The 27,236-nt window shown below is 36.7% G+C and overlaps 2 protein-coding genes across 6 annotated transcripts; one reads left to right on the top strand and one right to left on the bottom strand.

Annotated features, from left to right (window-relative positions):
- The first annotated feature begins 446 nt into the window (after window positions 1-446).
- Window positions 447-2,052, top strand: inip (ints3 and nabp interacting protein). The gene is made up of 4 exons (XM_079804621.1): window positions 447-632; window positions 920-1,016; window positions 1,182-1,272; window positions 1,362-2,052. The coding sequence occupies exons 1-4, from the start codon at window positions 608-610 to the stop codon at window positions 1,455-1,457; spliced, it is 309 nt and encodes a 102-aa protein (XP_079660747.1). The 5' UTR covers window positions 447-607; the 3' UTR covers window positions 1,458-2,052.
- Window positions 1,686-26,864, bottom strand: kiaa1958 (KIAA1958 ortholog). 5 transcript variants are annotated; one of them, XM_079804615.1, is made up of 8 exons: window positions 26,668-26,855; window positions 22,565-23,618; window positions 14,734-14,781; window positions 13,699-13,818; window positions 13,255-13,572; window positions 7,603-7,782; window positions 7,252-7,458; window positions 5,302-6,119 (listed from the first exon to the last, which is right to left on the bottom strand). In XM_079804615.1, the coding sequence occupies exons 1-8, from the start codon at window positions 26,671-26,673 to the stop codon at window positions 5,812-5,814; spliced, it is 2,241 nt and encodes a 746-aa protein (XP_079660741.1). In that variant the 5' UTR covers window positions 26,674-26,855; the 3' UTR covers window positions 5,302-5,811. The 5 variants fall into 5 exon arrangements, with proteins under 5 accessions (XP_079660742.1, XP_079660743.1, XP_079660741.1 ...); XM_079804618.1 differs by lacking the exons at window positions 5,302-6,119; window positions 7,252-7,458; window positions 7,603-7,782 and adding an exon at window positions 9,688-12,304; XM_079804617.1 differs by lacking the exons at window positions 13,255-13,572; window positions 13,699-13,818; window positions 14,734-14,781 and having other exon boundaries at window positions 5,292-6,119; window positions 26,668-26,864.
- Between the last annotated feature and the right edge of the window lie 372 nt (window positions 26,865-27,236).

Genomic DNA, 27,236 nt, shown 5'->3' with positions numbered 1-27,236 from the left:
ACACACCCTCAAGTTGTTCTAAACCTTTATGAGTTTTTTTGTTCTGTTGAACACAAAATAATATATTTTGACGACTGGGTAGCCAAACAGTTGCTGGTCCCCATTGACTTCCATAGTAGTAAAAATAAACACTATGGAAGTCAATGGGGGACCAGAAACCAAAAGTCTTCAAAATATATTTTGTGTTCAGCAGAAGAAAAAAATTCATACATGTTTAGAACAACTTGAGGGTGTGTAAATGATGACAATAAATTCATTTTTGGGTGAACTATCCCTTTAAGAAAGGAAGAGACCCATATTGTGTTCCCCAAATGTTTTTATGTAATATTAGCTAGTATTTGCTCTGAAATGTCTAATGTATACGTCGTTCGGCTTTATATTTGCTTGCATTTACAATGTATACCGACCAACGTGCAGTTGCTCCAATACTCAAGATGGCGCTGTTCACACTAAAACCGTTGCAGCGCTACAAACTCTTACCGAAGAAAAGAAGAGAGTTGCTTTATTTATCAGAGGAGACCATGCATCCGTTTTAGGTTCAATTTATTGTTTTTACGCAAATATTTAGAAGTAGTTTCTTCTGTTCAATATTTAGATTTAGAGCAAAATGGCCGCAAATCCGCCCGGACAAGGTAAATATTGCTGTATACCAGTTGCCACTGTCAGTTCTGATATTAAGATCGATGAATATGAATATACTGTTTAAATAATTTTCATTGTAACTCCCTAAATATATCAACGTTAAGGTATACAGTGCGATGAGGCCTATCAAACATGTACAAATAAAGCTTGAATTAGACGCTGTGTCAGTAACCCACAGTGTTTATAAGATTGGCTTTAAATATTGTTATTATAAATAACATGTATTTGCTTGCTTGCTGTATATGAACTATTATATCTGTGCATGTGTTCTCGATAGGATTTCAAAACAAAAACAGGGTTGCTATTCTAGCTGAGCTGGATAAGGAGAAGAGACGCCTGCTTCAGAGTCAGTCTATGAATAATCCAGGAGCCAGGTACTGTTTCAAAAACATCACTGTAAAAATACTATTTGTATTTTGCTATATTTTTTTTTCTAAAGAATCCCTATGTTAAGTCAGTATATGTATTGTAAGATTGTCAATATTTTTTTCCATACTCAGAAAGTCATAACATATGCAATATATAATGTGTTTCCCCAGCATTCCACTCTCTAGACCAGCCGTAAATAAAGAGTTCAGGGATCAGGCCGAGCAGCAGCACATTGCAGCACAGCAGAAAGCAGCTTTACAGGTACCATAAGCGTCATGTTTAGAGTTTAAGTATTTGTTTATTATTGATAATGTCCATCAGATGAGTATTTTTCTCTGGTTTGGTTTCAGCATGCACATGCACACTCGTCCGGCTTCTTCATCACTCAGGATTCCTCCTTTGGTAACCTTATACTGCCTGTGTTACCAAGACTCGACCCGGAGTAAATTAACATCAGCTAGGAATGTATTACTGTTTTGATCAAATTTGCTACTCTGACATGGACTAGATGACTTTCATTTTTCATGGTTTTATTTTTTACATAAAATGGAGAAAAGATAACCATTATTGTGTTGTCATTTTTAATACATGATCCCACTGTAATTGTCCGTCCAATACAATTTAATGACTATACTGCACAATTCCAACTGCAAAACTCAATAATACAGCAAAATAGAGTTGTAATGCAGTTTTTATTGTGAGTATTTGCAAGCATGTAGTACAGAGTAATCATTGGAGCTGTAAAAAAATCAAACACTTTTTGTTATTCTGGTTGGAACTCTAACCTAGCAGGCAATAATAGAAGTGGTCTAAATATAAAAAAAAATTGCACATCTTCTGTGGAAGTCTCAGGACCATAAAATGTTCATTCAGTCATTGCATTTTGTCCATGTCCATTTAAAGATTATGAGGCACATGAAAAAAATAATTTATAATAAATACTGCAATATTCCATAACAATTGGAATTTGATTTATAAACTGAGACGTGAGATAAAAACCAAAAAGTAATAAAGAAATATGACTACTCTTTTTACAGGGTTGCTTTATTCGTGGTAGTATATTTTTTTCTCAGCTGATTCCTCTCATGCCTCAAACACCTTGATTTGTAACCATTTCTGTTCATAACCTAATGGTTTGTTAGTATGTTTAAGAATAAATAATATTATATCAGGCACATATGTTGAACAGGCACATATCTGTAATATATCTAACACAAACAGTATCTAACAATGTAACATCTGATAAGTGCTTACCATTTAAGAGAACAGCTACACCAACACAGAACATTTCCAAGACTGGAATAAATGAAGGATAGCAGGATTAGTTCCACTATACATTCATATGTATACGACATGTACGGAATAACTTGACTGACATTTTAACTTCATCAAATGCGTAATAGTTGCCATACACAGTAAAAACATCCAAATGCCTTTGTAATGTAATTGACTTAATACTGCACTGGATAATGAATATTTTGCAAAGACAACTGTAGTTACAATATAAACTTGATTATTTTATACATAGTTTCATACACATTGACAGAAACCACAATTAAGACTTTGCTCACCGAATAGAACAGAGCGTTGAGACAAAACAAGATGGCCTAAGTCAGTCATACAATTGAATTTAAAGCTGACGTGTGTTCAAAATACTTTCTCCTATCCTAGCTTAATGTGCCATTTGTAGACGTGTAAACACAGTGGCCCCTTCCTTGGTTGATTTGAGCCATACCTAAAGAGCGATAGCCATTAGCATTCCCAATTATCCAAATGCCAGTTGCTCAGCTGACGCAAGTATGGATGTATGCAACTTGAATTCCACTATCTTTGCACATAGGCACTCAGTTATGGAAACCGATTTGTTTCCAGATCCAATCACCTTAGCCGCAAATGCCATGTGACTAATAACTCTGGGGCAACTGGAAAATTACATTGTGACATGCTGACAACACTGCCTGGCTGATGGAACCACAAGAACCTTCACAAGCAACTATCCTGAGTGGTGACTCAAAAGGCAGCAGACGGGGGCAAATATGAGTCCATTTGAGGCTTTGAAGAGCCCTTTAAAAAGTCACTTGGCAAAGACAAAGTTATCAGAATACACAGCTTATTTTAAATGAATAAATTAAAAATTGCACTTCATATAGAAAAGATCTTTTAGCAGGGGCTAGCTGGACCCTCCTAATCATAAGAACCTAGACTCTTTTGTTTGAGCAGTCTGACACTCAACAAATGATGTGCATTTGGAGTGGGAACAACTCTTTGTCCAAAAAAAATGGAAGACGTGTTTGAGAAACTTGTTTGGAAACAGCAGATCCATTTGGTGCTACTAGTGGCTCCAAAATTACTCCTCAGCTTTAAGCAGAGTCAGTAGAGTCAAAAGAACCAGCAATGACAAAGTTGGTGCTGCCAGGATGGGAACTCCCAGACTGGGCGGCTTGTTGCCTAAGGTCATTGCAGATCAGGACTAGCTGATTGCTCTGGGCTTCGGACAAGGAGCTGCAACTCTGGTAAACACTGAAATTGGTCTTTCTCCCTGGAATGTTGCCTTTCTCACACATGGTCTTCACCATCTTTGCTAATTTGTTCTTTCCCAGAGCTTGGCAGTTGTACCAGTGCAGGGCAGCCAGGTTGACCACAGGCTTGATGGACAGATAAAAGGGGGCATCTTCATAGAGCATTGCTTGAGGTCTGCGTTGAGCAAAATCCTTGTAGTCCTGCACCGGGCAGGTATGAGGAGCATGCGGGGTAGCGTAGATGCGGAACTCAGTCGTGGACCTTCTGTTCCTGGCATTAGGGTCACTAAAATCCTGGTAGGTCCACTCCAGACACTCTAGTCCTGTTTCTGTGGTGAGCAAGCGCACATCGCCCCATTTGAGTGTGGAGCTATGGAAACCTGTGCAGTGGCCAAAAGCCTTGGTGTTGTTGAGCCACACCAGGTTGAGTAGACCCTCAGGATTGAAGCGACTTAGGAGCCCCCGTTTCCTTAAGAGCAACTCGTCAGCAAGGGTCAGCTTCATTGACTTGTGAGGTTTGTTGCCTTTCCCTTTGAACTTGAGCTCCAACTGCTTTTGCTTGAGGGCATCTTGGGATCTCTGGAACTCCCGGTCTCTTGTAATGCTGTAGGCGTAGCGATGCTCCTTTAGATAGCGTTCCAGGCCACACTGATAGTTGGCCAGGCTGTTGGGCTCATACTCCGAGCCATCCCTTTGGCGAGCATCCACAAAGAAGGAGGCCAAGTAGATGTCCAACTCTTGGCAGGGGATGAAGTATATCTCTCTGGTCTCGTTTGGATACTTAGAAACCAGGAAGTCCCGAAAGTTGCGTAGAGCTGTTTGGGTGCTGCGAATGGTCTTCTCATTCTGTTCTCGATATGCTCTCTCATCCATGTCTGCTGAAAGGGAAGAAGGTAGTGTTTTCATATATCACAAACTTTATTGCTTTGAAAACAATTACCCAATGGACCTTGGACTAATGGATGGCATATTTGATATGAGTGGAAATTTCTTTTTGAGGGATACACATGCAGTTACTATTGAGTTACTGGTTAGACCAGTAATGGTCTAAGGCAGGGGTCTCCAAACTTGGTCCTGCAGAGTTTAACTCCAACCCCAATTAAACACACCTGAACCAGCTAATCAGTGGCTGAATCCGAAAACGCCCCCTATGCCCTTAAATAGGGCACTATTTGAAGGGACAGCCATTTGTAGTGGTGTCCGAAACCATAGTGAACGTTAATGAGTGCACTCATTCTATCCCACATTGCGCTACAATAACGAGTGTACAGCCGATGAACACACATCGGCTGTCCGAATTCGCTCACTTGTTTTCATTCGCTCCTTCAAGTGAACTGTATTAGTGGACTAAAGTAGGGAATAGTGATTGAGGGTTTAGGGGGTGATTTCGGATTCAGCCAGTGTCTTACTTGGGCCTAGTGTGTTTAATTGGGGTTGGAACTAAACTCTGCAGGACAATGACCCTCCAGAACCGAGTTTGGAGACCCCTGGTCTAAGGTAACCATGCAGTGGATTTTTGTCCACTGGATTTTAAGGGCCAAAGTTTTTCATGGTACAATCCATTAAATGAACTGTTCTTATTTTGATTTGTGCTGTATGAAATATGAGGTCCATTGCCTGGTAGCAAACAGAAAATCTGCTCAGGTACTGTCTAATCTTTAGGTAAAGATTTATAATCCCAGATTCTGTATTGAATGTATTGCCTTTTGAGTTATCCCTTGTCGACATAATGGCATATTTCCAACAAAATACACAAGCATCAAGGTTGTTTGAGGTTGTGATTTTCCATTTATTTTTCACAATAACAGTCATTAAACCCACTGGTTCATACAATGCAGTGTAAGATCATTAAGCACTTTTTTCACAGTCTACACCCTGGCAATCTTGTCACATGACACTGGTATTCAGAGAGGAAGAGGTGTCCTGTCACAAAATAAAATCATGCACTGTAGTTTGTGATGGAAGTGAGCATAATAATAACTATCATTATTTAACTAATGTTTAACACTGAAGTAAATACTAGTCAGGAAAAAGGATACGGATACAAGGCATTCAAAACAATTATTTCATTTCATTTAAAAGCCAAATTGGCCAAGAACAATCACGACAACTGATTGAAAGTTTCCAAGAAGTGTGTTGCCATAAATCACTCACTTTGTGATGGATCATGGCAAAAAGGAAAGAAGAACAAGGCCAAAATGTGATGGAGAAATACAAATTGTTCATTTAGAGTGGTCCATGTCCACTGTGAATCAGATAAGGTAAATGTCATTTTCTCGTTTTATTTGCTGACAATTGGTAGAAGTTCCCCCTTTGTTTTCATGCTTTTAATCTTGGCTTTGATGCTGTCATCCATGGCCTGTCGGCATCTGACTGCATAGTGGGCCAACGTTTCCTCCTTCTCATCCCATGGAGGCAGGGCGTGGAAGACTTCAGGGGCCGCCAAGCTGAGTTCAGCAATGGCTGCTGTCCTGGAAATGGTATTGCGGTCCACACCGACTCTGTCAAAAGCCACTTTCATGGATACACTACGTCGAAACTCTTGAAGTGCAGCCATATATCGAGCAATCACACCCACAACGTTTTTCACTGAAAAATAGTAACATCCTTCTTTAGTGAAACAAAATGTTACTTGAATGACAATCAAAATCTACACCAATGTTATTAATTACCTAGAACAGGAGTTCTCAACTCTGGCCTCCGAGATCCACTTTCCTGAAGAGTTTACCTCCAACCTTGATCAAACTCATCTGCCTATAACTTTCTAGGGCTTCGTTTATGTCCTATATTTTATGCCCTTCCCTCACTAACTTCTCTTCGTCTCGTTTACTCTGATGTACGTCATTGCTTATATTGCACGAGTGCCCACTGCTGGCGGAACCCTTGCAATGTGTTTAAATGGAATACCCTAAGCCCTTGATCACTTGGAATCTGCTATGGAGCTGATTTATTATTTACAGTGTTTTTCCTTATAAATTAGTTTTACATACCATTCTATAGGCCTGTATGTATGTATAGCCGCGGAACTAGGGACTTCGGGGTGGTACTCGGTGTGTTTTGACCGCAGGAACCACTGTCTAATGAAGTTCTGGGGTAAAAATGTCCCCCTCAAAACTTCCCTGCTCGCGAGGTAGTACGTTTTCAAAGTTCAGGAACTTTCGGGGGTGGGACTTGTGCGCTGAACATGCTGATTGGTTGAGTTCACGCAACATTTTGATTGGCTGACTCCACGCAGCATTTTATTTCAACAACAACAAGTCTTTTGTGGCGTCAATAAGTCAATAAACAATGAAGTTGAAAAAATACGACCGATGGAACGACGACGAGGTTCAGGCTTTATTAAGCTTATATGCGGAGGACGAAATCCAGCGGGAACTGGAAAGTCGTGCGCAGTCCTACGTCACTGGACTAATCTTTAGGGTACTTTAGACCGCGATGGAAACGCAGACAGCAACATGTCTGGGGGGAAAAAGTTCCTGGGAAAAATTGTTCTGGGCAATTTCGGCAGAAACTGGGCATATGTATGCATGTATGCTTGGGCTGTTGGTGGCAGGGATTCCCCCGAGGGGAAGTGCTTAGGAAAGTTTGCCAGTGTGTCTAAAAGTGGAGTTAAACGCAGCCTAGTAATCCTTAAAACCTAGATTAGCTTGTTCAGGTGTGTTTGATTAGGGTTGGAGCAATACTGCAAGAAAGTGGACCTTGAGATTTCAAATTTACTTACTTCGGACACGTGTGTTCTCGCCATCTCTGCTTCTCTTTGATGAAATCTTGATGGCCCTTTGCCTGTCCAATGGGTGCAACTCCACTTCCTCAAAGGAGTCGAAGAGGGCTGGTGAGTCAAACGGAGCGCCCTCTTCAGGAATGGAGGAAATAATCTGATGCGAGCTGCCTGCCTCCATTTGACTTGAAGGAAGTGTCCTTCTTTTATCTACCAATCAGAGAAAACAAGACAGTTCTTATCCTCCTAAGTCACAACCTACTTTCTGATCTCCATGCTTCCCTTCATATCATCCAAAATAGTAATTCTCTAGAAACGGAATATATACGATTGTAGATTGCAAGGAATAGTCACCTGGGCGTAGTTGTTCTTGTAGGAAGTCACAGATGAGCTCAGCCTTCTTAGTGAGTTCCTGTTGCAGAAGCTCTTTGTCTTGTTTCAGGCTGCTGATGGTTTCACCCATCAACTCACTTTTGCTTCTCTCAGCCTGTAGTAGAGCTTTCAGTCTCTCTATTTCATACACAGCTGGAGATACTGTTTGAGATAGAAACAAAGCTTTACCTCAGGAGTTCCTACTACCACGGGAAAGATAGGTTACACTTTATTTTAAGGTGACGTAGTTACATCGTACTTACTCAAATAAGTACTGAGTAATATTACTGAACTACATGCACTTACTATAGAGTTAGGGTTTGTCACTTTGCAATTATGCATAATTTACTGTTATTACTATAGTAAGTACATGTAGTAACATGCAACTACTTCACTTTACAATAAAGTGTTACCGAAAGATATATCTAAATGTTTTTTTTTGTGTGTGCTAATCTGAGAAGTCATCTGAAATCTGATGAAAAATAAATACTTCACATAGAAAACAGAGCAATAATATAAATTAGAAAACAGAAGAGATATACGTTGCTGGTGGTGAACAGCCAATTCAAAATTTTAAATGAATCAATTACATGTTGATTAATTAGTCAAATGATTAATTGCATTACATATCTGTGGTAGACCTTGAAGCCATTTACGCAAGACATGTTTTTTATTCCATCTGCAATGTCTGTCATATTTCATGTGACATCTTGCTGTTTCCATAATGATTGTTTTTTTTTTTAGCCATTTGATTTTCTGCACTTTAACAGACAGTAAGTTATTGTATATAGGCAAATCTTGCTATTATTAACACCACAGTGTCATTTGGCATATCATGTAAATTTATATTGCGTATAATCTAACATTTTTGTTTTTATCACAGCACAAAGATGATGCTTAGTATGATTAAAGGAAAAGGATATTTTTAACTCAATTGCAAATCGCTTAGCTTGACAAAGGGGTCCAAAATATCTTTTCAGTATAGTAACATCTCAGAACACTTTTCTTTCCAGTGTTGGGGAAAGTTACTTTTAAAAGAAATGCTACAATATTACTTTACTCCCTAAAAAAGTAACTGATTGTGGTACTTAGTTACTTTTTATGGAAAGTAATCCAACTTGACGTTACTTATTCATACTTAGATATTTTGTTGTAAAAGTAATGCGTTACTTATTACTTGAAAAAGTAATCTGATTACATAACCTTACTTGTAATGCTACCCCCAACACGGTTTCCAGTAAAAGTTATTCTGATTGATTGCCATGTCATATCTTGAAATGTGATCCATTTATCATTGCTTTTGTTGTTATTTGTTGTTACTTGATGATAACTACACTGTTAAAAAATATTGTTGGTTTAACTTAAAAAAGTAACTAACCTGGTTGCCTTAAAATTTTGAGTACATTGAAATTAAAAATACAATGAAGGAATTTGGTTTTATTAATAGAAACTCAAAATATTATTGTATCTGAACCACATAAATAAATAAAAAATGTTGTGATAAATCATGAAAATAGCACAATTTGGCATGTTTCGCTGCATTATTACAAATAAAACACACAATTATGCAATATGGTTACAAAATCGTTTAATAATATTTGAATAAAGGGTGATGTTGATTCTCAAATGTTCATTGTATTAACTCAAATTTTTTATTTCAATGAACTCAATTTTGAGGCAACCAGGTAACTTACTTTTTAAATATTTTTCTTTTTTTTACAGTGTACCCTTTTTAAGGGGGAGATTTCTTTGCCTTTGTTTGGGGTAGTTTCAATTTAAGTCATCTTTATAATACTTATTTAAATGCCTTTACTTTTAGTAGGCTTTTTTATGCTACTTCTATCATGACCTCCTCAAATATATTATGCGATAACAAAAAAAACCAACATAATTTCTAAGAGGAAAAAACTAAATTGACCGCACCACCTCAAATGAATGCCAGCAAACCAGATGCAGACTGTCAAAAACAAAATTAAGAAATAAAATACACTGAATTAATAAGAAAGAAGAAAACCAGCTTAATTACAGCAATTTAGTCATACGCAAAAATGGATCACAGACAACATTTGGTCATTGATTTTATTGTAACGCATAATAAAATGACAAATAAGACCACTTAAGACACACCAGGATGATTGAGTATTTACACACTTGAAAATAAACATCAGTCAGTCTTTGTAGAAGTGCTAAGATAAGGACAAGTTCAGCATCGAGTAGGTACAAAAACAAAACACTTTTGAAACTGGCCAGATGAAGACTTCCTAACCGTTATGAAAGGATTGAAATGTTTTTTCTTTTATACTGAACATTTGTGGACAATGGGATATACCTACTAAAGTTCATAAGAAACGTAATACTTGGTTGTGAAAGGTGATCGACCTTACTGAGCCATTCAATGTTTTAAAGCCTGCTTTACTAAGCTGCTTTACATCCAAAGAATGTCAACATATATCAGAAGTTTGTGAGCCCTTGAGTGACCTTTTCACTATAGACTCATTTCAGCACCTCACAGACAGTAAGAAATGTTTGGGAATATCTTTAACACAGAAATTGTTAATTGTCTGGTTGTTTATACTGAATAAACAAATCTCACATTTCTGGCAGTCATTTTATATACCGTTATATGCGAAGTGGCCTATCCACCTTATCTTTGACGTAATGGTGGCCGCGTCCATTTGTGAATTGAATGTGTTGAGACTTCCGGGCTCATCAGCGTCAAGATATTTTTAGCTGTACAAAACAGCTTGTTATGCTGCTTGATATTGCAAATTGGTGTTACTTACCATATTATTTTAAAGGGGCTATATTTACAATTCAGAAACCCTTGTTATTAACGCCAGGCACAACGCAAGTATTTTCAGCCCGGCAGTTATCATTTTCACATCCAGCACCACATTGTTAAAAAAGCAAATGCACTCGCTTCCATCTGTTCACCCATGGTGCATTCTTGGTGCGTCGCTATTTTGAGGTAACTGAAAACGACTGCACCATTGACCAACAGAAACCTGGTCTAAAGTCAATAGCGCAGTATTTTTTGTGTTATTTAAAGGGCGCGTTAGTAATATGCGCCTATAGGCATGTGCACAACGCACATACACTCTGCTTATTACACACACAGCACACAAACATTTTTAAATATTAAAAATAAGGATTCCTCTCTGGAGAAGCGTTCAGTCTTTCCGCTCTCAAATTCTGCCATGTAAATAGCAAATCCGCCATGGTGCAAGCGTAACTGGCTTTTAAAGGGAATGGGAGATGAGACTCTGATTGGTTTACTGCACGTTACGCCCAAAAAACACCCATGACTCATTAAGAGACTAGGTACAACCTTTTGGACTATGTGCCTGGCGCGCCGTTTTTTTTTTTTCCATTGTTAAACTAGCAAAAGTGGATTCAGACATGCCCTAAGTGCACCTGCGCTTCAGACCATGCACTCAGATCGTTAAAATAGGGCCCTATTAAACCTCATTAAACCCTTTTCTTTGCATGACACATTGACATTTCTGTACAGAATAGCTCTTTCGGCATTATCCTGAACGTAAACATTATTTTCATGTGTTATAGAACGGAAGAGAGGCTCTCGGGAGTGCAAGTAAATGTCACACGCTTTCAGGAAGTCAGGGAAGGTCTTGTTTTTTAAATTTCGTTACAAGCTGTCACAAAAAAAGTGATAAATACCTAAATTCTTTCATATAGCCCCTTTAATGTATTGTCGCAATTATGAGCACTCTGGTTTGTGGCGCAAATAGTTTGACCATTTACTGCACTTTGTTATTCTTCTAGTTCTTTATCTATAGCAGCTAATGAATCGGAAGTCTCACACATTCACAGAAAACAGCAAAATAAGGTGGATAGGCAGTGACCTAGATAAAAAATTACAAATGTACGAAACATATGGAGTAATAAAACTTTGTGGGATGGTATTAAATGAGTTTCCTGTCAGTCATGCACAAGCATGTAATGAGGCTATCATCAATTTAGTGGGATGTTGGTTGATGAATCAGAGGGAAAAGGAAGAAAAAAAGGCAATTAAATAAAGTTTAAGCTGGTTCTGATAAGGTGATATTTCACATTTGTATATTGAAAAATATTGGGTACGAGTAAAAACCATCCAAACGGTTTGACAAAACTCAAAATATCTTGTTTTGATTGTTACAATGCTACATGACTAACATGAATAAGCACTAGACTATTCTAAAGTTATTATAAACAGGTTTGTGTTGTTGACTAAACGAGTCAATAGTCAGTAACTATCACAGTATAGATAATGTTGGTTTTGTTGAAACGAAAGAAATGGAAATAGTTCATTTGTCTGACCGTGAATCTTTCATCTTTTAGTGCTGTAGCTGAACTGAATCAGCTTGTAACGATTCCAAACTGAATCGTTCATGTCCAAGACACCGATCGGCAGCTTCCATTCAATCACTGGGCAAAACAGTGTTTCCTTTCAACGGTATAATAGCATTTGCCTGCGAATGGACATTTTTGGGGATCAGCAATTAGATATAAGTAGGGTCATTTTTGCCCGATGATTGTTCGTCACAAAAAATAAAGGACTCTTGAGAAGATTCTTGCTTCTTTTTCTGACCGATTCGAAGCCTGCATTTATTAATACAGGCCTTCTTCAGTTTAGATGATTCCACAGGTGTCCATCCGTCTATAGTAGAACAACGCAGAACATATGCTACAAGAGAAAAAAAAAGAAATTCTTTTTTTAATAAAAAACATTTTATGTTTTAGGAAATTAGAAAAAAAATGAAGGCTCTGAGACGAACAATAGTCACAATATAAAGTTCCAATATAAAGTATGCACTTTTTATTAAAATCAAAGTAATGTTATTTTAAATAGTTTTAATAATGTCAGATTTAAATTTCAGTAGCAACATTTTTTTATTAAAATTTAATCAGTCTTTCAATGAAATTATTAAAAATCTTCACTCGTGGTGAAATTATTTGTTTGCATCACCACTCAAAAATATCAATGCCATGTGGCATTTCACATGTATTATTTGATGAAAAATAAAAATATAATTATGTAAATATTACTGTTTATAGCTATTGTGCATCGTTATATCAGTGTAATTTAATTGTCATTCATTGTAATACATTGTTTATGGGAAAACAGTGTAGAACATCCTTGATTATTTGTTTTAAAAAAAAAATTTAAATTAAGATTTTTTTCTTTCATAAGCCATTCAGAGTGCACAGGCATACATATATATAGTTTGGGATAAGTCTGCATTGATTTGATCAAAACTACAGTAAAAGATACAGAGATAAAAGCAATATTGTGAAATATTTTTACAATTTAAAATAACTGTTTTCTATTTGAACATATTATAAAATGTAATTTATTCCTGTGATCAAAGCTGAATTTTCAGTATCATTACTCCAGTCTTCAGTGTCACATGATCCTTCAGAAATCATTCTGATATGCTGATTTGATTAAACATTTATTCTTATTATCAATGTTGAAAAAAAGTGTGCTTTTAATTTTTAAAAACTTGGATTCTTTAATGAATATAAAGTAAAAAAAAAAAAAAAAATTGTAATGTAAATGTCTTTTTTGATTAACTTTATTTTTAAAAACAAAAATCATCAGTAAGAGTGGGCCGTCCAATTTCAAATACTCACACATAATCCCATCCACTCTTCTTCTGTCCAGGATCTTTTTGCCATCAGGTACTTTTCCCCTCTTCCCAAAAGCGACCGCCCCGTTAAGATCCTCCTCGCTGAAGAAGTGCTCGAACAGCAGGTGGAAGAGTCTCATGCTGTCCTGCCGTGACTCCTGCAGCATGGACGCTAGTTTGTAGTGTGGCAGGTAAAGTCCGCTTCCTGGAAACAACTCCTGCTCTCCCAGTCTGGCCGGACTAGACAGAGGCATCTGCGTTCGCTCGTGAAAGACGAGGATCCGATCAATGACTGTCTGCAGGTTTTGTAGGGTTATAGTATCTGCAATACATTAAAAAAATTTACCTGTTGACATAACTGATGGTCCAATCAATCACAATTACATTCAACTGACATAGATGAGGTTGAATTTGCTACTATGCATTTTTTATTGGACTGCTAGCTCACCTATGCTTGTTATAAACTCTTCCAGGTGTTTTCTCTCTTCAAAATACCTCTCACTGTTTGGACTGAGATCTGATGGGCAGAACTGCTCTTCTGAACTGTGTGCAGCAGGAACCAGATGCTCTGTAATACATCAAATAAGCATTTAAGAAGCGGACGAACTTCCCTCGCGATCATTCTATTGCAATCAGCGGGCAGAACCACAACACACAACACTTCAAACCAAACGCTTTTCCCACACAACATCACAGTTCATACAATTGGCAAGTCCACAGACAATAAAGGCATTTTCATCAGAGAAATTTTATTTTATTTGCCATGATGCAAAGTTTCCTCCAAATTCATTTGCCTCATGCAAATTCATCATTATAAAAATAAATACAGAGGGAAAATTCTACTATTGTAGAGTGAATCTCACAAAACCTGTCAATAGGAAATGTATAGATTGCGCTCAAAAGAACCAAGACTGTTTGCATTGTGACATTAATTTCAGGAAAAATAAGCACGTGTTCCTCCCATATTCTCAGATCTTTTTTCTAACAATTCTCAAAAAAAAGAAAGAAATCTCATTACTATAACAGTAATGTTTTACTGAATTAAAGTAAAACTATTTTATTTTGGTAATATAATGAGTTTTTTTTTTTTATCAGTAAAAATTCAAATCCAGTACAACACACTTATTATATTTTTTATAATAATTTATTTTTATTTTATAATATAAATCTTGTGTGATATTAAAACATTTATTTTTTACTGAGAATGGGATTTATTGTTACACTTTAATAAGTATGTTGGAGGAAATGTGTTTACTTCTCATGAAAATGTCACATTGCCACAAAAAATCATTGAGGTTCTTAAAAAAGTTTATGCGAAATACAATTTCGTATTTGTTTTAATTTGGGGTAAATATGAGCTGGATATGTTATTGACGGGTTTCATGGGATTTACCCATTAATAAAGTATAATATATAATATAGTTATATAATATAAAACAGCAATACGTTTGGATCGTAACAAGTTCTTGCACAAAAAACTAACCATGGAGGGCTTTCAAAATCACAGCATAATCCATCTTCTCGTGTGAACCTGTAAACAGAATAAAATTATAGTTTGTCCACAAACAAGAGATATGAATATTATCTTTTAAGCATTTTTTAATGCATGCTTATGATAAAACACATACTCATAATCACACTTTAACAACATTAAATCTACTGACATCCATTTTTTCTCTCAGTAAAGAGAGAAAGTGTCAAGAAAACTCACCTGTTATTTTCGTTCGGTTTATTTGGAGTTAAAGAAATAACAGCATCATCCATTTCCATCTTGACTGAAATGTCAAATATCCCCAGAGTCTCTTGGGAAAACAGCTTAATGCCTTATTGCAGAATGGGAGAGGACGCGATCTCATTAACTATCTTACTAAGACCAAACAACTGCCTGTGTGATATTGAATCCATTCATAATGCCGAGAGATACCCACTTCCCCGAAAATGGGATTTTATCTTAAAATGTACTCAGAATGAAGCACCAATCTAGAATTTTAAAAACTCAGACATTGAAAAACAATATAGAGTATTGTTTATAAAGATGAAATGACAAAAAGAAACTGCATCGCAATTATTGCTCATGACTTCTTGTTATTTAGGGGCACTGGCCCCAAGCTCAAAAAATAATTACGTTTAATGAACACAGGGTTTGTTCACACTTGTAGTTTGGTTCTCTTGGTTTGTTTGTTCTGGATTTTAAAAAATAATAAAGAGTATATTTCACGACGGAACTTAATACCGAACATCCAAAACAATGCTGTGTTCTGGGCTAAAAGCACTTGTTGTATGAGCGTAGCTTACATATGATGGTATTTTGAACAGCTGAGAACTTATAAAGCTTATAATATGTGTAAAGGAGTCAAAACAGCGGCAGGAATCCCTACGTCACACACACAAATGAAGATCTGCAAGGAGACGTGGTTCTGATGCCTTTACTGAACTGTGATGGACAACATTGCAAATACGATGAGAAAAAAAAGGTATGCTTGAGCATTCTGTCCTTTTTAGGGTCGCATCTTGTGATATGTCCCGTTTTTGGTTTGTTTACCTGTCTTTGGTCCTGTGTTGCGTATATATTTCATTAGTTTGAAATACCTTTGCAGCGATATACTGTTAACGAATATCCTGATGCCGTCCATATTGACGAGAGCCGCGTTTAATTGAATGTAAATCTAAACAAGTTGTGTTCCAAATTTCAGGTTGATAGCTCAATTTCATTTTCAAGCTTTCATTTTGTCTGGGCGCAGTACCAAACATTTCCACTAGATAAAATTTGTCTTCCATTAATTTCCAATGCAGTAATTTTTAACCACGAGGAGTACAAGTGTAACACAGAATGCATTTTTGCGGTTAAAAATGCAAGACACGGGTCAGTGTTAAGAAAAAAAACTATTGAAATGCGTTTTTTTTATTTATTTAACTTCTTTTAACTTGCGTGCCGCATTTTTAGAATGCTGCGTCATGCAAAAGACACTGCAAAAGATGCGAGCATAACAGTTGAACACGTCCATCTAGCTTTTGTTTACATTGAAAAACAATGGAAAATTAGCGCAGTGGAATGGAAAAACGTGTTCTGTATGAATGACACCTTAGTCACACTTTCTAGAATTTCAGATGCTTTCTTAACTGCTGTTTTCTCACCACCCAGGGGCGCACCCGTGGGGCCCACACTTTTCCCGGTGAGAGGGTTCAACACCTGCACTTTTTCTGCAGTTTTTCCGCAGTTTTGCACAAGCGCCTTACAGCAGTCGCTTCTCCGTTTCTCTGGCCGCTCTGTGTCTGTGCTCGCTGCGGCTGCCTCCTCTCCCCACCCTCTCAAACATGACACCGGCTTTGAGTGTGACCGGCTGATGATTGGCTGTTCTGCCTTAAGTCCCGCCTCTCTTGGTGTGTTAGATTTATCGGTCAGCTCGGGCCGAGGAGGCGGGAACTTATGGATATGGTTATAGGCAAAATCGTAAGAAAAGCTTGTCGTGTACTGAAAATTGCTGAAAATCATCCAATTGTATAAAATACTTCACAGACACATTTTTTTTAATAAAAATTGTATTGTATTTAACAATTGTATGCATTTGAAATATAGAGATGGATTCTGTTTTAATGTACCCGAGTGTACCAAAAAAAAAAAAAAAAAAAAGAGTTTAATATAGACCTACATGTTTGTGGCTCTTCATTTCTTTTTAATTACCCACTTGTAAACTTATGTTCACTGTTCTTTTTTTATAAATACCTATAGTATTTGTATTAAATCTATATTCATTGAGTTGAATCGAGAATCAAAATCGAATCGGAATTGAATTGGAACATCTAAATCGATACCCAGCCCTAATTTATATAGTTATATATATATATTTTGTTCTTAATATATGTTGTTTGTATATCTGGAGTTTGTAACAAAAATAATTTCCCCCTGGGATTATTAAAGTATTTCTGATTCTGATTCTTTAGCAAGTCTACTGTTGTGTATTTTCACAACAGAAAATTTCTGTGTTCAGAGGGAGTTTTTATACTTTTCTTGTATCACTCATTTAAATGGAAAGCTTATTATATCTTGTATATTATACTTTTTGTACCCTTCTGTCATTGTATTCATCGTTTTTATTGTTAACAAGCAAACCAAATCATCACCCGCACTTTTGAAAAGCTTGCTACGCCCGTCACCACCGTTATTTTCTGTTGTATGTTTCCTTTGTTATTGAGAGGAAAGCGCGCAGCACATATTTACATTCAATTAAACAATCAGTGTGGACGACATCAGCATATTCGTTAACAGTATATCGCTGAAAAGGTATTTCAAACTTTATGAACCAGAACTTAGTTATGAATAGATCACAAAATACATGTAATTATGCATCATTTACTATTATTACTATAGTAAGTACATGTAGTAATGTGTAACTACGTCACCATAAAATAAAGGGTTTCCCTAATTATATTTATGCAGTAGTAACAATCCATTTATTCACCTTTTGAGCATAGACCTGAAAATAATATTTCCAACTTAACTGTCATAAATCTTGAATGCTTTGGAGCACATACTGAAGTTTGTTCTCTTTTTAATGACGACACATGACAGATTATTATATAGGGGGGAAAAAGCGGACTTAAAATGATAGAAGTTTAAGTTTATTGTTATGAAAAATATTTTCAATTTTATGAAATATATATTTTCCCAAGCATATTTTATTCTAAAACTGTGAGACAATCAAAGCCATACATCTAAACAAGTTGTGCTCCAAATTTGAGGTTGATATCTCAAAAAATTTGCTTTCAGTAATATTTTGTTTGGGCGCAGTACCAAACATTTCCACTAGATCAAATTTGTCTTCCATTGATTTCCAATGCATTAATTTTTTAACCGCAAGGAGTACAAGTGTATTTTTTTCAGGACCATTGAACCCTTTTTGAATCATGTCCATGACTTTTTGTGTGTTCACATAGCTATTGCCAAAACCTTTATTAAGTTTTGTACCATTCCTATGAATTAAAAAATTAAGTGTAAAACATAAAAATGTTTGTTTCCTTAGGGCCGGTTCACACAGAATGTGTTTTTGCGGTTAAAAAGGCAAGACACAGGTCAGTGTTAAGAAGAAAAAAAAAAATCGCGAAAAAGTTGCACTTCTTTTAACTTGAGCGCCGCATTTTTAGAACGCTGCGTCATACGAAAAGATGCGAGTGTAACAGTTGAACACGTCCATCTAGCTTTTGTTTACATTGAAAAACAAAGGAAAATTAGCAGTGGAATGGAAAAATGTGCTCTGTATGAATGACACCTTAGTCAATCTTTCCTTTTTAAAGAAAATATGCAGGCAGTTTTTTTTCACCCCTAGCCCATATCATTCCTTGAACACAGCATTTTTCTTTTTGGCCATACTTGAATTGCATCTAGGGTTTAAGCAACACCCAGTGTTTCATCATGTCCATTGTGTAGTGTTGGGTTACACTTCTGCGGTGTGATAAATCTAATTTATGGCCTTGACTGAGACAACGTCATAAATGTAATTAAGAAGATCAATATAAGCCAGCACTCCACCCACAGGCTCGCTCACAAATATCACACGCACAGCACTCACAGAAATACATTTAGAATATACTAACCTTTTGTGTTTGTTTGGGATTTCTATGCAAGTACATTATAAGTATGGATTTTTGTTCAGGCTATTTAAGACGCTTCTGTTTTTCACTGGGTGTGTGGTTGCGGTTAGGGCACAAAAGTGGCTTGCCTGATTAAATAATTATGCAGAACCATTCAATTTGCATTAAGCAATGTTCAAAGCAAACTGAATGTACACTTGAAGAGGTGCCGGTTTTGCTTTGCTTCTGAAGCTCTGATCTATTGAGCAATATTGCAATTTCACTTTTTACTATCATTTATAGCACCCGCATGTTCACTATGAGATCATTAAGTGGTTTTATGTTCATTTCAAGCACACAAAGGTTCAACAGACACTCATAATAATACAATGGATTCAAACACTGTACAAGTATTGTATGCCATTGCTTTAGATAACAAAATGTAAATCCAAGAGTCATTTATCAACTAACCTTGCCATGTCATAAAAATGTCAAATAATCTGACATTTTAGGAAATTTACTGTCCTTGGCACACAGTTATTGAAGGTCTGCAGGGGTCTATAATATCCTATTTTATGTTTTTCTGTATGTTGGTAACCTTGTGACTCTGCAGCAGTGCAGTTGTCATTGTTTAACTAAAACTATTAAAGGGTTAGTTTACCCAAAAATAAAAATTCTGTTATTAATTATAATTACTCACCCTCATGTCGTTCCAAACCCGTAAGACCTTCGTTCATCTTCGGGAAAAAAATTAAGATATTTTTGATGAAACCCCTCCATAGACAGCAATTTAATTACCACTTTCAAGGCCCAAAAAGGTAGTAAAAAATGGCGGCTCACCATTGGCTAGCTCCTGCGTCAGACTCAGCATTACACACATGCGTCGCCCAATGGTGAGCCGCCGTTCTGATGTAGAACTCGGAAGCGATGCACTGTATTTACAACATAAACTGGTAGGAGAGTGACGAGAAATAATTGTTGAAGTTATTATTTTTGTTTGTTTTTTGCGCACAAAAAGTATTCTCGTCGCTTCATAAAATTAAGGTTGAACCACTGGAGTCACATGGACTATTTTAACAATGTTTTTACTAACTTTCTGGGCCTTGAAAGTGGTAAATAAATTGCTGTCTATGAAGGGATCTGAGAGCTCATGGACTTCATCAAAAATATCTTCATTTGTGTTACAACGATGAACAAAGGTCTTACGGGTTTGGAACGGCATGAGGGTGAGTAATTAATGACATCATTTTCATTTTTGGGTGATCTAACCCTTTAACAGTTTTAGTTAACAATAACAACACTGCTGCAAAGTTGAGGTGTACCATCATACAGAAAAACATAAAATAGGAAATTATATCATAGACCTTCATAACTGCGTGTCAAGGAGGACGACATAACATTTGGAAAGACATGATGGTGAGTAATTAATGACAGAATTGTCATTTTTGGGTGAACTAACCCTTTAAAATCATTGTTGTTGATTGATATAAAGTTGAAAAAATACATAAAACAAATACAAACTTTTAAAAAACTAATTAAAATAAAATAAATATAAGTTGAAGTACTAAAATGACTCAAACTAAAATAAAGCTAAATAGAAAAAAAAACGAAGCAAATAAAATGACAAAAGCACAATTACTAAACATTTAAACATAATTTGAAACTGAAATTATGGAAATAAAAGCTAATAAATACTATACTAGTATATAAATAATACTAAAATAACAGTTTTGTTGATAATGTTTTGTTAGTGTGGAGAGACGTTTTTCAAATATTAAAGGAACACTCCACTTTTTTTGAAAATAGGCTCATTTTACAAGTCCCCTAGAGTTAAATAGTTGAGTTTTACCGTTTTTGAATCCATTCTGCCGAACTTTGTATCTGGCAGTAGCACTTTTAGCATAGCTTAGCATACATCATTGATTCTAATCAGTCTATTAGCCTCTCATTCAAAAAATGACCAAAGACACTTTCAATATTTTTCCTATTTAAAACTTGACTCTTCTACAGTTACATCGTGTGCTAAGATAAACTGAAAATGAAAAGTTGCGATTTTCTACACCTATATGGCTAGGAACTACTTTCTCATTCCTGCGTAATAGTTGCGGATCTTCACAGCAGTACCATGGCTGCATTATTACGCAGGAATGAGAACGTAGTTCCTAGCCATATAGGTGTAGAAAATCGCAACTTTTCATTTTCAGTTTGTCTTAGCACACGATGTAACTGTAGAAGAGTCAAGTTTTAAATAGGAAAAAATATTGAAAGTGTCTTTGGTCATTTTTTGAATGAGATGCTAATGGACTGTTTAGAACTATTTTTTTACAGTCTATGGTTTAGAATCAATGATGTATGCTAAGCTATGCTAAAAGTGCTACCGCCAGATACAAAGATCGGCTGAATGGATTAAAAAACTATTTAACTCTAGGGGACTTGTAAAATGAGTGTTCCTTTAAGTGTAGCAGTATTATTAAAAAAAAAAATTCTAAGAAATAATAAGTAGTTCGACATAATCTTTTACGGTTGTATTAAGAATTGCATTCTTTTAAAGAGGCTTTTGTCCTTTATTAGGACAGTTGTATCACAGTGGCATTTTTTTTACTTTAGGCCCCTTTCATATGCTTTTATTCATATCAAAATGAATTTTAATTCAGAAATTAAAAACACACCTAGGAGGTGTATTCTTGTATATATGAATTGCATTTATAACGAATACTTGTTTTGATTAAATTAATAGTCATGTAACTGACCCAGCAACAGACAACTACTAAAAATCACCAGTTATTTAAAGAGGCCATATTATGCCCTTTTACAGTATTGACTTAGTTTTTGGGCTCTACTAGAATCAATTTTCACATATTTGGCATTGTTGCAGCACCTGTCTTCCCAGTCTGTCAGTAACGCTCTGTTTAGTTCCTGCCTCTATGAAACCCCTCCTTCTGAAAAGGACAATGTGCTCTGATTAGTCTGCTGGATCAGTGCGTTATGATTGGTCAGTTGCTTCGAGCCTGTTTGGAAAATCTCAGCCCCTTATCATAGCCTTCAGTTTCAACACACTACTAACTAACTCAACCAGGCCTCACCCCTATATTTTTCTTATGTCTTATGAATTATTTAAATGGGAATATATTGTGACCTACTGTGAGCTAATATTGAAATATTGTTTATTGTCATTTCAGTGAGTTCAGAAACGGTGCGCACTGATATAGAGAATAGCTTGCTATGGAGTGACTTTGTGCTGACCTTTTTCATGTTCAAACAGCCACAAGGTTGCACTTTATTTTACAGTACATGCACTTACAGTGTACTTACCTAAGAAAGTACTGGTAATATAAGGTAACTACATGGGTTAAGGTTAGGTTTAGGGGTTGGTTCAGTGTTAGTACCTAGTTATTACCCAGTTATTGTAATAACTATAATAAGTACATAGTATGTACATGGGGAACATGACTGTAAAATAAAGAGCTACCAGCAACATTACACACTGATACTGATTCTGATTCTAAAGAAAGTTGAACACACATGTAAACAAACATAATAGGTGCTTTTTAAAAGCAACCACGAGGATGGCTCAAAAAAGGGACGTTCTGAGAAAAGCTTTTGCTGGATTTGTTTGCAGATGTTGCTTGCGTATGATGTTGCGTTATCTAATGCAATGACATTCAGACATTAAGTGTGACAACAACATTCTCAACCATCTCTCATCACAAACTTAAAAGACATTTCTTGTAGATAAGGGTCTTTACCTGTGTTGTCTGCTCTAACTTCTGTACTAAGTGCCTGCGTTGCTAGAAGATCCATTTCAGGGTTTACACCAATCGACGCCTCTCCGTAAGACAAAGAAGACCTGGGATATTCGTCCCGGTGTAGAACCCCCATAGCGTCAATCCTTCCAGAATGGGGTACGGCTGCCAAACTTTGACTGCATGCTGGGTTCGAGTTCATGTGCATTTTGTTCTGAGTGACGTGGAAAGGCGCACGCAAGGGTTTGATCATGGATGACGGGGAGTTGTCCAACGGCGACGAGGACACCGCCATGGAATCGCCGTCTACCGAGGAAAGCTTCTGGGACATTGAAGAACTAGATGACGGTCTGTTCTGGAGGATTGGCTTGGGCGACTGCGTAACGCCGCCAGTAGAGCGGTTCCCCTCCGAGCTGCTAGGCATCTGTGGGTTGGCCACACTGTAATAGTCTTCACCCCTCTCTTGTTTGATTTTCTTCAACGCCGGGTCAGTGCTGTCCTCAGGTCCTGGTCCTTTGCCGGCTCTTTTCCTGTGTGTGACGGAGGTGTGGTTGAACTCTGAGTCGCCATCTTCATCGGTGGCCGACGACTCGCAGACGATGTCGTACAGGTTGCTATTGTACTCCTCGCCGTTGTCGTCCATCTCGGAAGGTTCGCTGCAGTTGGAGATGTCGCAAGAGTCGTGGATCTGACTGGAATCGCCTTGGCTGGAACCGCCCTTGTTTTTTCCGGCATTGCCGAGGAAGCGTTCTGCCGAGGTGTTTTGCATGACGGCAGCTGCCTGAATCATACTGTCCGTGTTGATGCTTCGGCTTTCTTGATAGCACATCCGTTCCTTGTTTCCCGTTTTGCAGGTGGTATTGAGTGGCCAGTGGTAGGCGTGACCGGCGCTGCAGCCCCACAGGGCCGTGAGGGTGCCGTGAGAGCCCTCGTTGAGCATGTGTTTTAGGTTGGGGATTAAGGTGCAGATCGTTCCATGACTGTGGGCCCATTTCACCAGTTTAGCGAGGTTGTCGGAGGAAGTGTGCAAGCAGTCCTCCATGTTGAGCCTCCTCCCCTTGGGATGATAAACATGTGATAAACTTAAAGTCAACAAAAAAGGCAGTTGCAACTCATTTTACTTCCATAAAATCATTATAAGATACATTTAGAAAATAGGGTGAATTTTAATTTAATGCCGACTTACACAAAAGTGTAACATATCAAATAGAGTGCAACAGTGCCCACCCACTTTTTTTTAGCAGCGCTGTTTCTGAAATTATTTTTTCCATTAATTTCTCCCATAGGGATTTCAAAAAAGTCTTCATTTGCCATGAAGTCATCCTACATTTTCCAAACTTTGATTTGAAGCGAAAATCAGACAAAATGACAAAGGTACAAGACTGGGTAGCTTTAGTGAGGGAAAGAACTACAATCCAATTAAGCATTGCGAACAGCATCGAATTGAAAACGATGGAGAAATATAAAACTACGCATTTAAAAATGTTAATGACATATATATTTATACAGCAGTTAAGGTTCTGGAATCTGATTGGCTGAGAGTCTTTTCCAGCCATGCGATATTCCCCCAGTATCAGCACTGGAACTTGTATCACTCCACTTGCGGCGACTTGTCATGGCGGTCGAGCAAACCAACCATATTTTTAACAAATAGGCTACTACTGTTGTTGTGTCAGTTAACTTCAATGTAGTTTAAATAGTTTTTTAGGCGAGAATGTAGTTATTTACATCTCAAAAATGTGACTCATATAAACATAGTGCCCATTTTACAATTTGTAAAATGCTTTCGCAGATATGAGCTCCAGGCCATCAGCAGCCGCTCAAAACTGATTTTTTAAAATGGGTATATTATAATAGACATTGGGCTCAACTGTTAAACTGTCAACTTAAGATTTGAATCTGTGGCGGAAGGAAGTAGTTCTGCACAAAAGAGGGGTTTTAAAGACACTCTGTTGTTGTTTCTTATGCATTTACTTGCTTGTGCCATCGAACTGTTGTATAAACGCAATATCACACTTGTAGCCTAGCGATATGGCACTCAGGCCGCCTACGGCCAAATCACATCCGTGCTGATATACATCTATATCGCAGGCTACTTGTGTGATATTGCTCATATAACAATATAGTTAATTGCAAAATATGCAATATGTATTGAAATATTTAAATATTTTGAGTGTAGGAAGGATCGTCATCCGCATTGCTTCATGGGAGTGGGCGGGGCTAAAGAGATCTTTTGCCGTGTTTTGCTTATTTAGACTTTGATTGGTGGAATTTTCTGTGCAGCATCATGGTTAATGTAGTTTTTCACCAGGAATTCCGCTGTTATACATGATTATTTTAAAACTAAGTTGAAATAATGCAGGCTGACGACTTCAATAGAAGCAAATACCATCGATTAACAACCTCATAGCTCACAGTAGGTCTGTCTTTAAAGGTTTATAAGTTATCATTAAAACTCAATTCCCTATGGAGAAAAAGAATGGACTTCTGGAACCCGAATGTTGCACTCTATAAGATATTCATATTAAAATTTGTCTAGTTGTCATGTCAAAAAATAGAATATAATAAATAAGAAAATAGAAGCATGAACACATGTGTCTGTATATCAACATTATTTTTATCCAGTAAATTACACACTTTACTAGTGTGATCAGCTAGTCCCGTACAATAAAGTACTGTGATATTATGGTGTCACGTCATAAAATTCATATGATCAACTTAAAGTCAACATGAAATGGCAGCTGCAGCACATTTTACTTTCATGATGTTCACAATAAGATCATTAAGATGCATTTAGAAAATAGTAATAGAGTGAATCTTCATGTCATGCTGGCTTTAAAGCCAAAGGGTGACATATCAAATACTAACATATTCATGTAAAAAAAAATGTAATTCATCTTTTCACTTTAATCTTAAATTGTTAGGCTGATAATATGATTAGTTGTCAACTTGTCATACTAAAATAAATGTTTAATCGGCTAGCCACTTACAATGAAGTACTGTGACATTATGGTATAGCTTGATCAAATGAATTATTTTTAGACAAACAAAAGTCAACATAAAAAGGTTGTTGTAAAAAAAAATACTTTTATAATATGGTGTAAAAAAAGGGTCAGATTTCTAAGCAGCCAATTAAAAGCATTTTGATATAATAAATAAATGTTATAGGTTTCAATAGCTATATTTTGTATTCTATGCATGTGCGATGATTAATGTTTAAATGTGAATAAATCTGTTAATCATCTAATATGATCGAGTCTCCTCAGAATACTTGGATGAATATTCAGTTAATTCATATGGATCCTTTTTATGATGTCTTTAGGAATGTATTTTTGAAGTGTCAAAGTTATGATGGAATGGGACAGAAATCACTGGTTTCATTAAAATGTTTATCTGTGTTTCGAAGATGAACAAAAGTCGGGTTTGGAACGACATGGGGATGAGTAAATAATGACAGAATTTAATAATATTAATAATAAAGTAGGCTATCTTTTTAAATAAAAAAGCTAAATAAAAGCATTTTCTCAGGCGAACACTTGTGTATATCAACATTATTGTATCCAATAGATTACTAAACTTGTGTGTGATTGGCTTGTCACTTACAATAAAGTACAGTGACATTATGGTATAGTGATGGTTTTGAATGATTTGCATATTCATTCACCACAATATATGTACATGGCATTACAAAGTACTTCTACGAACACCATAGAATCGCCATGGTTAATGTTATAAAACAAAACAAAAACACGGAATTACTTTTTTATTAGTGAAATAACCTGAAGACACACCCCTGTCAACAACAACACCGCCCACAAGCATTGTTTACCACATTAGCTCTGTTGTGGTCAGTTTTGTGACACATTAAGCCATCGATGTCCATGTTTATGTTTTAAAACAATACGGCTGTCTGAATCCAGATCGCGCTGCCTATACAGCCCGCCGTTTTGGTCATCATAGTCGCGTTAATAACGCAGATATTCGAATGCACAGTAAAATAAATCCCAGAAATGTTGTGTCTGCAGACAGCTGACTTGGTTTGACACAGAGCCCATGCGTCTGATAATCTGCATAAACACAAAGAGCCCGACAAAAGCATCATGTACCTTCATATGGGAGAACCAACTCCGATGTCCACTCACGTATACAGCTCGCTGCCTCTTTGTTCGATAGCAAACATCATTTGTTAAAGCAAACTCTTAATTTCTCCGCGGTTCTTCAAAATTTGACAGCATTTTATACAAAAGCCATTAATTTTGCTTTTAATGGACGTGCAGCGGGTACTTCCGCCACCACCGGAAGTACGTGTCCGAGATATATGATATGGCAGGCAGTGTGCATTTATTTGTATTTCATTTGTATTTCATGTCACACAATCATAGATGGCTAAATATTTTCGTCAAAGTATGCATTCAACAATATACTAGTGGCGAAAAAGTGAACGTTGCGTAATATCTGAACGTCAATCTGACGTTTAAAATGTGTCCAAAGACCCTGTAGCAAAATTGAAACACGTGTTTAAAGCAATTTTTTTAAAAAAATGTTATTTTTGTATTAATTCCAAAGATGTTAAATGAAAAAAGAAAACCAGCTTACATAATTTGAGCCTGTTTTTATAAGATAAATGGAAGCAAAAATGCATTTTACTATAGGATCATCACACTTTAGTTTAGAG

This window comes from Gobio gobio (genome assembly GCF_949357685.1).
Source record: "Gobio gobio genome assembly, chromosome: 22".
NCBI lineage: Eukaryota > Metazoa > Chordata > Actinopteri > Cypriniformes > Gobionidae > Gobio > Gobio gobio.
Note: the sequence above shows the minus strand (reverse complement) of the source record. Positions and strands in the feature narration are given on the sequence as shown.